General features: G+C 51.3%; 1 protein-coding gene across 5 annotated transcripts in view; it reads right to left on the bottom strand.

Annotated features, from left to right (window-relative positions):
* Positions 1-993: 993 nt before the first annotated feature.
* The window catches only part of RPS6KA1 (ribosomal protein S6 kinase A1), a 39,199-nt gene continuing 24,027 nt past the window's right edge, over positions 994-16,165 (bottom strand). For all 5 annotated transcript variants that reach the window (XM_030328153.1, XM_030328154.1, XM_030328155.1 and 2 more), the window contains 9 exons: positions 16,012-16,142; positions 14,878-15,003; positions 14,564-14,653; positions 14,013-14,171; positions 4,304-4,465; positions 3,736-3,812; positions 3,361-3,478; positions 2,307-2,444; positions 994-1,968 (listed from right to left, as the gene is read on the bottom strand). In XM_030328153.1, coding sequence (XP_030184013.1) covers positions 1,846-1,968; positions 2,307-2,444; positions 3,361-3,478; positions 3,736-3,812; positions 4,304-4,465; positions 14,013-14,171; positions 14,564-14,653; positions 14,878-15,003; positions 16,012-16,142 — 1,124 coding nt within the window. In that variant the 3' untranslated portion in view covers positions 994-1,845. The remainder of the gene's footprint in view (positions 1,969-2,306; positions 2,445-3,360; positions 3,479-3,735; positions 3,813-4,303; positions 4,466-14,012; positions 14,172-14,563; positions 14,654-14,877; positions 15,004-16,011; positions 16,143-16,165) is intronic.

The following is a 16,165-nucleotide window of genomic DNA, read 5'->3' as shown; positions in this document are numbered from 1 at the left end:
CCCCTCAGTATTCAACTGCTCCAGTCAGAAATCTGGAAGATCTCACGAATCTCCGTTTTCTTTTAGCCTCTCTACCCAAACTGCCAGCAAATGCTGTCTACTTTACCTACAAAGCATATTCTACCTGCCCACCTCCTCCCCATCGCCTCTCTCACTGTCCTAGTCCAGGCCACCTCATCTCTTATCGGAGCCACTGTAGTAGCCTATAACCTGCTTCCTCTTGGAACTAAACCCTAACTCCTTACCCTGGGCCACAAAGCCCAGCATGACCAGCCCCACCTTCCTTTCCAGCCTCAACTCATGCAAACCTCCGGCCCTGATAGCACAGCCATATCGCCTTTTCTTTGGTCCTTCCCTGAACATGCTCGGGCTGTTTTCCCCTTGGGGTGTTTGTCCCGACTACCCTGTCTCCCGGTCTTGGACAGCCCCTTATCATTCAATCTCAGCTTCTGGGTCACCTCAGAAGACCCCAGGGAGGTCTTCCTGATCATGCCATCTCGCATCCCAATTTAATTCTGCATACGTCTTATCCATAGCTGACCTCAGTTTGCCCATTTCCCCTGTTAGGAGAGAAGACCCATGAAAACAACGAATGACCTTATTTTCTACCTGGTTCACCAGTGTCTGGAGCAGGGCCAGGGCAGGTGCTCAGAAAATACTTATTGTGGAGAAAATGTCATTCTCCTCTCTCGGCCCGTCTCCCCATCTATAAATGGAGATAATGAAAGAAGAGAATTTACCTCACAACATTAAGATCAAATGAAATATACACGTGAGACCCAGGCACAGTGCCTGACACTTGGTCACTGGTGGCTAATAACACCGTCACTATCGCCAATACCATAATGGGAACCCCCGGTGGGAGTCCCACCTGCTCCCCAAGTGACCTGGGCTCTGAGCAGCTGGGCTCGCTGGCCCTGGCCCATTGTGGCTGCAAAGTCCTCAACACCCAACAGCAGAGAGGGCAAATTCAGGGATGAGAAGAGAGGCCAGTGTGCTTCAACTCAACTGAAAGTTTATTAGAAAGGCCATGGACAGGTGAACCCTGAGATACCAGCTGAGGAAGAAATGAAAAAGAGCCCCTGCCTCTCTTGGCCAGCCCCACAGGCCTCCTGCGAACTCTGTCTTGTAGCAGACTCCAACACAAGTCAGCCAAAAAGTGCTTTCTCGATCCTCCTCCTGGGGCTGCCCAATCTCACTGCAGGGAACCCACTGGCAGGGCCGGTGTAGATGCTGGTGCCTGGAGCTGGGAGCCACGGAGTCTTGGTCCTCTCTTCTAGCAGGAAGAGGTTTAGACCCTTCCCCTGCCCCAGCAGAACAGAACGGAAAAGGAGCTGACTGCGGATAGAGCAAATTCTGCTAAACAGCCAAGGGCTTTGGAAGGTGGTGCTGGACTGCCTTGGAGGTATGTGCAGATGGCTACAGATGGCCAATCGTGGGGTTCCCCGGGGGAGGATGCCAAAGCTGTAAGGAGTCTCAGCCACAGAGAGCCCTAGTATGACTCAGTGCCCCTCCTGGGGCCTCACTGGCTATTTCTGCTCCCAGAAAGGCAAATGGATCTTGTAAAAATCCATGGCAGTTTGATGCCATTTTTCCCTTAAAAAAAAGGTAAGAGTCTGTACAGTGAATTGATTTCAACCAGCAGAGCATGAGCCGAGAAGAGTCCATCCCGGGGAAGGAGAAGGCACTTCTCACACCCTCATTGGGGGTGATCCGGGCTGGCTGCTTCCTGGGTCCCTCGGGGGCTCCGCTTCCTCTGGCCCCGTGACTCAGGCCTGCTCCCTCTGGGAAGTATGCTGCCTCCAACGAGCTAGCACCGCCCTGCGGCCTGGACGCCCTGGCCTCTCACAGGGTGGTGGACGGAAGCTTCCTCACCCGCCGCTGGGCCAGAATAGAGGACTCGATGGGCTTCAGCTGGGGGGTGGGCTTGTTGCTGTTGAGAGCAGAGTACGTAGCTGCCATGGCTCCCTGGGAGAGAGGGTGGGAGGTCAGATCACAACGGTGGGAGGTATAGGCGGGAGGGGGGACGTGTGTTCCCCAGCCTCTCTGTGTTCCCCACCCGCCCAGCCATCTCTTAATTCAGCCTTGGCGTCCCTTCATGGTCATTAGTCCTGTCTCCTCCACCATACTGGAGGCTTCAGAGTCAGAGCCTATGTCCCCCAGAGGACAGTTGACACTCTTGCATGTTAGACTGGGGCTCCCTGAGGACAGACAGATATGACACCTCCTGGCTGTGCCACCCAAGTTCTTACCCATGGAACCCTGGCCTGGACCACCAGATGCCCAGCAGCCCGGAGTGGCCATACCTTCACGAGCTGCAGGTCTTGGTGGGACAGCTGGCTCTGGGGGAGCTTGTCTTTCTGGGTGATCCATGGGTGCTGCAGCACCTGCTTAGCTGTGAGGCGCTGGTGGGGGTCCACATGCAGCATCTTGGACACCAGGTCCTGGGGGGTCACAGCAAACAAGAGGGCTGGAGGGAGGAGCTGGCAGGGGAGCCCAGGCTGTGTCCCACTGGTGAGAAATGGACAAGGCGGCCATCTCCCACCATCTCCTGCCTGAACCCTTGCAGGAGCCCCTGCGATCCATGTTCCAGATCATTCCAAGGCCTCCCCAAGCACATGCCCTTCTTTGGGACTTCCTGGAACATCCTTTCCTTTCTCTTTCACCTTCTAGAAGCCACGCAGGAAGGTGGGGAGAACCTAAGACTGGGATCAGGTAGGCTCAGGTTCAAAACTTGATTCTTCTGCTGATCAACTGAGTATCCTGGGCAAATTACTTCAACCCTCCGAGCCTCAGTTTCCCCTCTGAGAAAGAGGGATAACAAATATCTGCCTCATAAGTTTGATGTGAGGTACCATTGAGTAAGGGCTTAACCCATTGCCTGGCACAGAGGCTCCCTTAACTGGAAACTTGCTAATACTGAGAGCTCAAATGTTCCCTCCTCTGAGAAGGCCTCTGTGCTTCACATGGTCAGTAACTCTGCTCCATGCCTTTAATGCCTGCACCCCTGGAGGAGGGCCTGCCTTTCTCTGCTGCCAGACATCTCTGCTCCTTGTGTGCAAGCCCGTATCTCTCCGTACACCAGGGTCCCACAAGGCAGGGGCTGCGATTATGCAGCCTTCTGTCCCCCACAGGGCTCAGAACATGGGAAGGGCCAGTGATGATCACCGAGGTGTCCAAACAAGGCAGGAGGGCAGTCCTCCTGGGAGTCTTCCACTTGGAGAAATATAGCAACAGGGATTTATGGAACATTCCACTTGGAAAAACCAGGCTGCAGGCCATCTGTTCATGAACTGCTAAAACACCCTAGGATGGGACCCTGCCTCCCCATCCCAGATGAGCTGGGCCTCACAGACTTACCTTGGCTGTCTCTGAAACTGTGTTCCAGTTTCCCCCACTCAGGGTGAACCTCCCACTGCCGATCCGGGACAGGATTTCCTCTGGTGTGTCACTGGGTCCATTGGCAAATGGAGTGTATCTGGAGAAAGGTCCACCCAGTTTGGGTCTAGCCTCTGGCCCCCATCCTGGGGCTAAGGGTGGATGGGGGGGCTGTGTCTCCCCCCCAGGCTGAGTATTCCCCAGGGCGGTATCTTCCCCCTCCAGGTGAGGCTCCCGAAGGCAGGGCTACATCTGTATCTTCAGACCTTCCTGAGCAGAGCTGAGTCTCTCCCATCAGACCACCCCAGCCTGTGCACTAGGGCTGGAGGAATGGGCTGGGGGGAAGGGGACACTCACCCCGCCAGCATGGTGTACAGCAGAATGCCCAGGCTCCAGATGTCACAGCCTTCATCGTAGCCCTGGCGTTTCAGCACCTGGCAGGAAGGTAGGGGAGGGTGGTTAGTCAGACGTGCAGCACCACGTGGCCCCGAACACTTGCATGGTCCCCACAGAGGGTAAGACAAGGATCCCAACCATGGGCTGGATCCTCTCTCTCTCTCTCTCTCTCTCTTATTTTTTTAAAGTTTTATTTATTTATTTTTGAGAGACAGAGAGAGTGAATGGGGGAGGGGCAGAGAGAGAGAGGGAGAGAGAGAGAATCCCTAGCAAGCTCTGCGCTGTCAGCACGGAGCCCGATGCGGGGCTCGAACTCACACGCCTCGATATCATGACCTGAGCCGAAACCAAGAGTCGGACTCTTAACCAACTAAGCCACCCAGGCGCCCCAAGGCTGGATCCTCTCTTGGTACCTAAGCCAAGACCATACAGACTAGAATCCTGGATAGCGTGGGGCCTCTGTAAAGGGCACGAGGCTTCCTGTGCCAGGGCCCCTCACTCTCGCAGGTGAGGAGGCTGGAGCGCTCACCTCGGGTGCCACAAAGTTGGCAGTGTAGCAAGGTGTCATGAGGAGTCCGTTCTCAGCCCGCAGCTGCTTGGCAAAGCCAAAGTCACAGATGCGCAGGCACTCGGGGTTCCCAGACTCGTCCACGTACAGGATGTTGCTGGGCTTGAGGTCCCTATGAACAACCTAGGGGCAGAGGGTCCGGTCAGTTCTCCATGTGGGCAGGCTGCCAGGGGCCCAGGTCAACTGCCAGAGGTGAGAGAGTTGAGAGTTACGAAGACGGGCCCAGAAAGGGATAGAAGGACCCAGAATCTGGAAGGAAGGGGCTGGAATGGGGCCCTTAGTGCTGCTGGTACTGCCGACTTGAATTTCACGTCAGTGTCCGCGAGGCAGTCCTCATTTCACCTGTCCACCCCCGGAACTCTCCTTATTTCTCCCTTCAGATCCGCTCATCACAGTTTATCCTAGAGACAGCTCCATTGATACTTCCCATTGCTTGGGTCGAAATCCTAAGAGTCATTCCCAATTCCTCTTTTTTTCTTATATTCCTCAATCAAGGCATCAGCAAATTCTGCTGTCTCTACCATTAAAATATATCCAGAGCTGAACCACTTCTCAACCCCTCTACTGGCAGCAGTGATCCCAACCAGGGACCCTATCGTCCCTCCCTTGTATGACAGCAAACACCTCCTCACTGGTCTCCCTGCTTCTGTCCTGCCTCCTACAGTCTGTTCTAAATACAGCAGCCACAGTGAGCCTGTTGAATATAAGTCATATCACGTCACTCTGGCTGCAACCCCTCCAAGGTTTATCGTCTTAAGAGGCAAAGTCCTTACAATGGCCTAAGTGGCCCCACCTGATCTCCCGTGCCCCTCACCCACGTCTCTTGCACTCTGTTGTCCCCTAAGCACCCTCCTCCTTGCTCAATCAGCTTCAGCCACACCAGCCTCTTTGCACATCCTTCAACATGCCAAGCACACTCCTGTCTCAGGGCCCTTGCACGTACCGTTCCAGCTTTTAGGAACATTCTTTCCTCAGGCATCTGTCTCGCTTATTCTCTTGTTTCTTTCAGGTCTCAGCTCAAATGTCACCTTATCAGTGAGGCCTTCCTTGGACCATTCCATATAAAATAGGAATCACCAACCAGTACTCCTTAGTCTCCTCACCCTACTTTCTTTTTATAAATAGCATTTACCACCATTTGACATATTTATTTAATTGTTTTTCTGAATCTACCCTCTGGAATATAAATTCCATAAGTGTTTTTGCTCACTGCTATATCTCAACATTTAGAATAGTTCCTAGCACACAGTTGGTATTCAATGAGTATCTGTTGAGTGGATGAATGACACTTTTTTTTTTTTACTTTTTTTAAAATGTTTATTTATTTTTGAGAGAGAGAGAGAGAGAGAGAGAGAGCATTAGCAGGGGAGGAGTAGAGAGAGGGAGACACAGAACCTGAAGCAGGGTCCAGGCTCTGAGCTGTCAGCACAGAGCCCGACATGGGGCTTGAACCCACAAACCACGAGATCATGACCTGAGCTGAAGTCAGACGCTCAACCGACTGAGCCACCCAGGCGCCCTGAATGACACTTACTTCTGAGACCTGAAGCAAATGAGTCCTCCGGCTCCCACCTGCTCTTCTGTAATCTGAGGGGGCTGAACCACACTCCACTTTTCATCCTCCCCCCTCCCTTGGTATGGTTCTATGTATAGCCACTCTCTCAGATCGCTGACCCTAGCCCAGAACTTTCCTGAGTCCAGGCTCATATAACTGCTTATCAGATAGAAACCACTGAATGTTCCACAGACCTTCAAACCCAACACATCCCAGACTAAACTTGGTCTTACTCTCGCGCTCCTCCTCCCATAAGCTAACAGGGCATTGTCAAAAACCTTCAATGGCTCCCTACGACCTGCAAGATAAACCCCAAAGTCCCCTTCCTGGTGTGGGAGGCTCAGCTATCCCTTTCAGCCTCATCGTCCACGACATCTCCTCAAGTGTTCTGAGCTCAGGCCAGCAGAGGATCCTTCAACCACAAATAACTGCATCTATCTATGGAACCCCTGCTCACCTCCAGCACCCAGCACGGAGCGAGTGTTAAGTGAACTTTGTGCAATGAATAAACAAATCACACCTCTGAAACACACAGAGATCTCGCAGGTTACATTAGTTGACTCTCACAGATTAGTTGGCTTTATGAGACGATGCTTCCGTAGTCCCACTTGAGTCCCAAGCCCTCTAGCAGGTGCCTGTGGGGCGGGTAGGTTGGAGGGTAGACATGGCCCCGGATAGTCTACTTCCCCAGAGGGAACAGCACCAGATGAGGAGGAGAGCGCTGTGCTGGTAGGGTGGTCCCAGCTACGTGCTGCAAAGTGTATCCAAACCCATGGGAAGCCCCTTCCTGGGCAGTGCCTGACTAGCTCCTAGGGCTCTCCTTCCTAGTACAAGTCTGTGACCCCAAAGACAGGGCCCAGCCTCAAGGATGTAGACTCTCTTCCCTGTGGAGGGCCCAGCCAAGCTTCCCAGAGGTCAGGGAGGCTCAGCTTGGCTGAGGACACGGACTATCCTGTACAAGTGATCTTCCTGGTTCACAAAGCACTTTCCTGACCATGATCTCACGGGGGCTGCTGGTTACACCTACGTAAGTGGGCAGGGCGGGGACTGCTGGCTTCTGTTTTACAGAGAAGGAAACCGGGGCTATGAGAAGAAACTTGACTTGCTCATGTACGTAAGAAGCAGAGGTGAGACTTGAACCCGGTTCTGACCTTCATTCCACAGCCTTTTCAGTTTAGTGTGACACAGATGACACTTTCGGGAAACAGGGATAGGGAAGTTTTCAATCTTTATCCGGCCCTAACACAACACAGAGAAACAACAAACTCCTTCAGGTGACCGTGGCTCACTATGGCAGGTAGCCCCACCGGTGACTCTGACACCTGTCCCCTAGGCGTTTGTGCAGCGGAAAGGGTAGCAGATGCTCGCGTCTCTCTGCACTGAAGAGCACAACAGGCTGGGCAGGCAATGAGCGAAGCCAGGCTGAGACGGAGCCATGCCAACCAGTCTAAAGGGGCACCTGCTCCTTACTCCAGCTGACAGTCACCCACGTAGCAACTCAGGCCCAGGTTTCAAAAGCGGCCAAACTACCCAACTCAACCAAACCCCAAACAAAAAACCACCCGACATCTTGCAGGCCAAACAAAACATGTATTCAGGTCAGATGCAGCCCCTGAGTAACAGGCTGTGGCCTGTGGCAGAGTTGTGATTTCAGTCACTCCGGAGTGTGAATCCTGGCTCTACCGGCAGTAGCTATGTGACTTTGGGCATGTCACTTAACCTCTCGAGCCTTCGGTTTTCTCACCTGGGGTTCAGAGATGGGGTTGGTGACAGTGCTGAGGCAGGAAGGAGCACATGAGTTACGTACCAGGGATATTTAGCGCAGGGCCTGGGAGATGACAGCTGCTGTCATAGTAACTCCAGCACTCGCTGGGCTGAACCCACCAGCATGCCGGACATTAAGATGCAGTGAGTGCTTGTTGAGAAGCACTTACAGGGGCGCCTGGGTGGCTCAGTCGACCGAGCATCTGACTTCGGCTCAGGTCACGATCTCCCAGTTCGCGGGTTCGAGCCCCACGCTGGGCTCTGTTTCGACAGCTGAGAGCCCGGAGCCTGCTTCGGATTCTGTGTCTCCTCTCTCTCTGCTTCTCTCCCCACTCGCATTCTCACTCTCAAAAATAATATGTAAATGGGGCGCCTGGGTGGCTCAGTCAGTTAAGCGGCCGACTTCAGCTCAGGTCACGATCTCGCGGTCCCTGAGTTCGAGCCCCGCGTCGGGCTCTGGGCTGATGGCTCAGAGCCTGGAGCCTGCTTCCCATTCTGTGTCTCCCTCTCTCTCTGTCCCTCCCCCATTCATATTCTGTCTCTCTCTGTCTCAAAAATAAATAAATGTTAAAAAAAAAATTAAAAAAAAATAATAATATGTAAACATTTTTTAAAAATTAAAAAAAAAAAAAAAAAGAAGAAGCACTTACAGATCAGAGGACATCAATAACAGGATAGGGAAGCCAGGTTAGCTGTGAGACTTTTACTTACTTCCGGAGCCTCAGTTCCCTCACTTGTAGAGTGGGCATAGCAACAATACCCACTTCCAACTGTCGGAACAGCTAAGTGAGTTGACCTATAAAGGGCTTGGACGTGTCTGGCCTGTGGGAAGTGCTGTGTGGTGCTGGCTACCAGAGCAGCAGCCCCTTTTGTTTTCATCACCATCACTGGAGGATGTGCATTTCGGTGCCTCTGACCAGCCACAAAAAAAAAAAAAAAAAAAAAAAAAAAAAAAAAAAAAAAAAAAAAAAAAGCTTTTCTGTGTAAATCATCTGGTTAAACACAGAAGCCAAAGTGTGACTCCCTACTGAGTTCTCAAAAGGGTGACAACACGAGGGAAGCTAGGCTTAAAAGGGCTCCATGTGTGAAACAACGAACGCTGGCCAAATAAGATGAAAAAGGCAGACAACCCGATTTTTAAAAATAAACATAAGACTCGAACAGGCATGTCACGGAAGAAGCTGCCCAAATGGCAAGAGCCACGCGAAGAGGTGCTCCACTTCACGGCCCTCAGGGAAAGGCAATTTAAAGCCACCGTGGGGCGCCTGGGTGGCTCAGTCGGTTAAGCGTCCGACTTCGGCCCAGGTCATGATCTCATAGCTCGTGGGTTCAAGCCTCACGTCGGGCTCTGTGCTGACAGCTCAGCGCCTGGAGCCTGCTTCGGATTCTGTGTCTTCCTCTCCCTCTCCCACTCCCCTGCTCACTCTCTGTCTCTCTCTCCTTCAAAAATAAACAAACATTAAAAAAATTTTAAAAATAAAACCATTATGAGAAAAAACGCCACATCTATCAGAATGGCTAGATTAAAACGACACAAAAGCCCATGCTCTGGAGGGGTGTAAGCTGGCAGAACAGCTTTGGAGAACTGTTTGGCATCACCCACTAAAGATGAACACACACACACACACACACACACACACACACAGCACACAGCAACCTGGTGGGTCCACTGCCAGGGGCGCACACAGTGTTAAAACCCACATGTGCAGTCACATGTCACAGCAGCATTATTTGTCAGAGTCAAAACTGGTAACAACCCAAACGTCCATTAGCAGAATAGACAATTAAAGTATTGCCTGTTCATACAGCAGAAATTACACAGCAATGAGGATGCACGGACTGTAGCCACACAATGCCGTGGATGAACCCCGGAGAGCCTGTGGCATGGCAGAGGCCACGTATAACAGAGTATATTGATATATGATTCAGAGACAGGCAAAACCAATCTAAGCTATTAGCAGTTAGCTTAGAATGGTTATGCTTGGGAGGGGGCAGGGAGTAGAAGGGATTCTTGGTCTGGGTGCTGATCACCTGGCTATATCCACTTTCTGAAAATTTACTGACTTGTACATTATGATTTGTGTTTATATAATACTTCACTAAAAAGGCAACATTAAAACAAACAGGAGTTCCCAGTGGACCCTGCTCCTGGTCACCCCCTTCCCGTCCCTCTATGAGATTCCCAGCTTCTAGACCACAGAAACTGCAATTCATAATTAGCCCAAAGAATCTCCCTCCAAATACCTCAGTGAGAGTTTCCCATTTCCTCATCATCTCCCCTGGTATTTGGAAAGGGTCAGAAACTTTATTTAAAAAAAAAAAATTTTTTTTTTTAACATTTATTCATTTTTGAGAGCTGGAGACAGAGCGTGAGAGGGGGAGGAGCAGAGAGAGAGAGGGAGACACAAAATCCAAAGCAGGCCCCAGGCTCTGAGCTGTTGGCACAGAGCCCGACGCAGGGCTGGAAGCCACAAACCGTGAGATCAGACCCGAGCTGGAGTCGGATGCTTAACCAACTGAGCCACCGAGGCACTGAGTCGCCCTTAAAAGGGTCAGAAACTTTACAGACCCATGGACTCATGGCTTTGGGGAAGAGACAACTTTCTCCCATCACAGTACCACCAAGTGGCTGTCTGTATTTGGAACTTCTTTGTCCCTAGTAGAGGGGGCAGTTCTTACTCTAGAAAGTCCTTCCTCGCTCTGAGCTTTAGGTAACCCACTGGAAACTCACTGCTTTGGCTCTGTCTTCTAAACCTTCTTGGAGGGTAACTTTAACAAGCACTCACTTGAGAACAAAGCAGGAAAAGGAAACATTTACTATCTGGCCTGACATATTTAAATATTAGTCTATTTGCACTGGCCATTTCAAAAACCAAAACCACTTCAAATATGACCATTAAAAACGGTACATGTGGTAATCAAATTGAGGCTCTGGTTCTTTTTTACAAAAGAATCCTCCCTAATAAATCCTCCCTAATGTCTGATTAGACAGAATCAGACATTGCCATTTTTGCAAACCCTAATGAAACGATTGATTCAGGCAAAGATCCTGAAAGGATGAAGTTATTCCCCATCCCTAGACTCTTACCGCCTGAGAGGACTAATGACTAAGGGGGGCACAGGGACACTGTGCCTGGGGATGTGATGTCATATGAAGTACACTGCACCTCCCATGAAGTGGTTTTTTGTTGTTTTTAAAAAATGTCTATTTATTTAATTTTGAGCACGGTGGGGGGCGCTGGGGAGGGGCAGACTGAGAGGGAGAGAGAGAATCCCATGCAGGCTCCGTGGTCTCAGTGCAGAGCCCGCCACAGGGCTTGATCTCATGAACCCTGAGATCATGACCTGAGCCGAAATCAAGAGTCAGGTGCTTAACCGACTGAATCGGGTGCCCCCGCCCCACGAAGTCTTTTCTAACTCCCTGCTCCCAAAAATAAGTTGAAGCAGAATATAATTAAGACTTTAGAAATACAGGCGCCAGAGAAACAACTGAAATGATGTCCCAAGAAAGCAGACACATTCCGAATGTGGGGCATTCCAGTGGCACAGAAAAGGGAAGCTGGGGTGCCTGGGTGGCTCAGTCGATTAAGTGTTCTGCTCTTGGTTTTGGCTCAGGTCAGGATCTCACTGTTTGTGAGTTTGAATCCCACATTGGGCTCTATGCTGACAGCACGGAACCTGCTTGGGATTCTCTCTCCTCTCTCTCTCTCTGCCCCTTCCCTGTTCTCTCTCTCAAAATACATAAATAGAACATTTAACAAAAAAAGAAAAAGAAAAAAGAAAAGGAAGGTTTTACTATGGAGGTTATGTAGATGTACACATGTAACAAAAAGATCTACTGTATGCAAATTTTTTATCAGTATTTTTTTTTTTTTTGAGAGGGTGAGAGTATGCACACGAGCGAGCTGGAGGAAAGGGGGCAGAGAGAGGGTGAGAATCTTTTTTTTTTTTAAGTTTATTTACTTATTTTGAGAGAGAGAGGGCAAGCATGAGTGGGGGAGGGGCAGAGAGAGGGGGAGAGAGAGAATCCCAAGCAAGTTCTGCACTCAGTGCAGAGCCGGGCACAGGGCTCGAATTCACGAACCATGAGACCATGACCTGAGCTCAAATCAAGATCATCTAGATGCTCAGCCAACTGAGCCACATGCCCCTGAGAGGGGGAGAGGATCTTAAGCAAGTTCCACGCTCAGTGCAGACCCGATGTGGGGCTCGATCCAACAACTCTGGGATCACGATCTGAGCCGAAATCAAGAGTTCGAAGCTCAGCCGACTGAGCCACCCAGGCACCCCTTATCTCAGTTTTTGAAAAGAGACTTGAGGGATTTAACAAGTGACTGAAAGGAGTAAATCCTGCAGAGACTGGGATTCCAATACACTGACGGCAAAAAGATTTTTTGAAAGGGCAACAGGGAAATGTGTCTGTTGATTGGGTACTATGTGAACACAAGTAATTGTTAATTCTGTTAGTTGTTACGAAAGAATGTCTTTTATAGAGTTACAGATACACAGCTAAGATTATGTGAGGTCTGAGATACGCTGTAAGATGCTTTAGGGGTTGTGAGATGGGGACCCACCTCAGGCTCTACACTGAGCGTGAAGCCTGCCTGGGATTCTCTCTCCCTCTGCCCCTCCCCCGCTCGTGCTCATTCTTGCTCTCACTCTTTCTCTCTCTCTATAAAACCCTTTAATTAGAGGCATTTATGGGTCAAGGGTCATAATGTCTGCAACGCTTCTCAGTTGCACCCATAAAAAATATGTATTTGTATGTAGATAAGGGTATAGAGATAGAGGCAAAGACAGAGAGAGAGAAAGCAAATGTGGCAAACTGCTAAGATTTGGTGAGTTTGGAAGGGAAATCATTTTCATTGTAATATTCTTTTAACTTTTCTATAGATTTGAATGTCTTCCTCAGTAAAAAGTTGGGAGAGATACTTCAGCAACAACAAAAAAAAAAAAAAAGAAAGAGAGGGAGAGAGGAGACAGAAGAAAGAAGGAAAGAAGGAAGGAAGGAAACGGGGGAAGAAAAGGAAAAGAGAAGGAAAGAAAGAAAGAAGAAGGGAGATAAAAATCTCAACAGTTCTTTAATCTGGGAGATGGGTGTCTGAAGGTTTATTATACTTTTCTCATAGCTTTGCATATGTTTAACATTTTTGATAAAAAGTTAATTTAAAAAAAAGGCACACCTGGGGCACGTGGGTGGCTCAGTTGGGTAAGCTTCCGACTTTGGCTCAGGTCATGATCTCACGGTTCGTAGGTTCGAACCCCTCGTCGGGCTCTGTGCTGACAGCTCAGAGCCTGGAGCCGGCTTTGGATTCTGTGTCTCCCTCTCTCTCCCTCTCTGTCCCTCCCCTGCTCATGCTCTCTCTCTCTCTCTCAAAAATAAATAAGCATTAAAAAAAAAAAAAAAAGGCACAGCAATGATCTGGCCCTATTTCCCTTGAAGTTTGTGCAGCATTTCCCACGGGGCTGCCCCGGCCCACAGTGCCCTCCCGGAGCGGCGCCTTGCTTCAACCCAATCCACCCTGCGAGGTAGCAGCTCCCTCGATCCTGAGTGTGCAGACGAGGAAACAGCTCAGAGGTGAGAGCCCTTCCCAACCATATACACAGAACTTGGACACAGCCAGTCTGATTTCCAGAGCCTGGATTCTTAACCCCCACAACCGTCTGACTGGAAGCGCCCCAAAACATCATCTCGTCCAGAGAGAAACTCATGCTAACTCTGTTTCCAGCTTCTATACACCATCAGGAAATTTTTCATCTCCATCCTAGGCAATGATAAAGGCCAAGTCCTCTCATTTGGACAAATACCTCTTCTGTAGCACCTGCTGTGTCTCCAGCAACATTTACTCCTGCATTCACTCCCTCTGTCCTGGCAGCTGAACCCACAACCAGATTCACCTCCCTGCTGACCCTGCTGCTTCCCAGCTCAAAAACCCACTCCCTGTCTGCAGCTCCCCAACCACATCCCTCAGTGTGACCTTGGGCAAGTGACCTCACATCTCTGAGCCTTGGTCTTCCTGCCTGTAAGGTGGGGGGGCCCATAACAGCACCTACCTCATAGGGTTGTTGTGAAAATCAATTGAGGTAACGTAAGGAAACAAGTTGGCACAGTGCAGGGCATACAGTAAGCACGGTGTAGACACTCCTTGTCACAATCCGGCCTCATCTCTCGCTGTTTCCCTTCCTCGTATCCGTCTGCTCACCCACCCACCATCCCTAGTCTCCCTAGGGATGGTCTGGCTGGTTGAAGACCACTACTGCCTGGGCCAGCCCACGGTTCGTGCACTCTACTGCTGGTATGACCCCTGGCGGCCCGCCATCCCCACCGGGCGCCCCCTACCCCAGACTTACCCCCTGGGAGTGCAGGTACTCCACGGTCTTGCTGATGGTGTGTAGGACAAAGCTGGCCTCCCGCTCTGAGAAGAATTTCTGCCGCAGGATCTTGTCCAGTAGCTCCCCGCCCCGCATCAGCTCTGTCACCAGGTACACATGTTTGCCATCATCGTACACCTGCCAGAGACCTCACCGTCAGGTCCCTCCCCTCCGTGCCAGGCTGGGGCCCCTCAGTTACCGGTTCACTGGGCCAGGAAAGAATAACATGAGCCTTGGACGTGGGTTCTGCTCTGTGCTTCCGTGGTCCCGGCAGGGCCTTCACCTATCTGGGCCTCTGTCCTCCCCCTAGACGGGAGGAGATTGGCACTGGTCCCCCGAGGGTCGGGGAAGCTGTCAGAGGATGCCTGAGTCTGAAGTGGACGGCCTTGGGGCATCACCAGACCCGAGGCACAGAGATCCTTCGCTCCCAGGAGCAGAGGAAAATCAGAAATCAAAGGAATGACAGTCCTGAGACAGATCCCGGAGTCAAGTTCCCAGCCCCCATCTCAGTCTCAAGGACCCCCACTCACATCTTTCAGAGTGATGATGTTGGGGTGCTGCCCATACCGCAGAAGAATCTCAATCTCTTCTGAGGGATCCCGCTTGCTCTTGTCGATGACCTGAGGAAAGGGGGTACATGGGAGATATCAGGGGGACAGTCTCCAGAGTCCCTCCCTGCCACGGAGCCCACACTGCAGGGCTTGGGGGTCTTAGCCACATGCCTTCCACCCACCCACAGAGCCTAGGGCACCAACCCATCCCCCGACTCCCACCGAAGGACTGAGGCTACAGTGGCCTCCCCCTGGCCCAGCAGCCTAGGCCGAGACGTGGTCGAGAGGCCCACCTTGACAGCATACTCCATGTTGGTGGCCTTATGGACACAGCGCTTGCACACGGAGTAGGACCCCACACCGATCGTCTCCTTTACCACGTAGCCATCGCTAAAAACCAGGTTCTTCCCATGGAGTTGCTGCAGAAGACCAACAGGTGGGGCTGGCCCTCTGCTCTAGAATGCAGGGCTCGTCCCCCAGTACCCAAGGCCTTGGCTTCTGGGCCTCAATTTTCTACTCTATACGGGCACACTCACTGGCTCCCGCACTGTGGTCAACAGAAACGCAACACACACACCGAGGGGTCTGTGGCTCTGAGAAAGCTGGGTAGGCCTGAGAGACACGGGAGCCCTGAGCTGGGTCCCGGCTCTGTCACATCCTGTGAACTTAGACGAGTTGCCTCCCCCCTTCTGGGGTGTCACAGCCCACGTCATGACATGTCTAAAAGTTCTGAGACATTAACAACAGCAAATGCTTCTGTGGTGCTTATGTGCGGCAGGCACTGCTCTCAGCACTTTACGGCAGGTGACCACACGCCATATGACAGCCCTGGTTTACGCCTGTTGTCCTTGTATCCGGTCTGGTTTAATATTTGTCCCAGACAAAGATGTCCCAGTTGTAGAATAAATTACACAGTCACCTTAATTTTATACATGCAACAACCTATGGAGAAAAGTTCTATCATCACCCCCATTTACAGATGAAGAAACTGAGGCACTGGGAAGGTAAGTGTCTCGCCCAAAGTCCCTTACCTTGGACAATGGGCTCCAGAGTCTACCCTCATGCCTCTGAATTCTAAATCTCCCACGGAAAGTGTACTAATGGGGGACAAGTGTGAGGACACACGAGCCCTCTGCCACCCGTCCCCGTCAGGGACCTGACAGCCACCCCACAGCACCACCACCCTGGGCACCGCCTTGCATTTATTTATCCAGGCTCCACAATGTCCCTGGCTCTGTGCTAGGAAATCTGTTATATCCATGTTGCCATCCCTGTTTTACAAACGGAAAAAGTGGGGCCCAAGGAGGTTTGGAGGTCCGATGGGCTACACGGTGGCAATCAGAGTTTGAACTCTAGAGTCTGTGTTCTCTGCCTTTGTGGCTTCTGGGTAGAAAAGACAACGGAGCAACAGTCTCCTGCCCCCTCACCTGTACCACGGAGTGCAGGGGTGCCTGCGTGGGCCGAGGCTTGCCATCATCCTCCATCAGGCCAGTGGCCACGAAGCTGAAGCCACGGAACAGCTGATGGGCGCCAGCGCTGGGAGGGATGCCTGGGGAGTCTGCAGGGGTGGGAGGAGGATGT

This window comes from Lynx canadensis, chromosome C1, assembly GCF_007474595.2.
Source record: "Lynx canadensis isolate LIC74 chromosome C1, mLynCan4.pri.v2, whole genome shotgun sequence".
NCBI classification, from domain to species: Eukaryota; Metazoa; Chordata; class Mammalia; order Carnivora; family Felidae; genus Lynx; species Lynx canadensis.
Note: the sequence above shows the minus strand (reverse complement) of the source record. Positions and strands in the feature narration are given on the sequence as shown.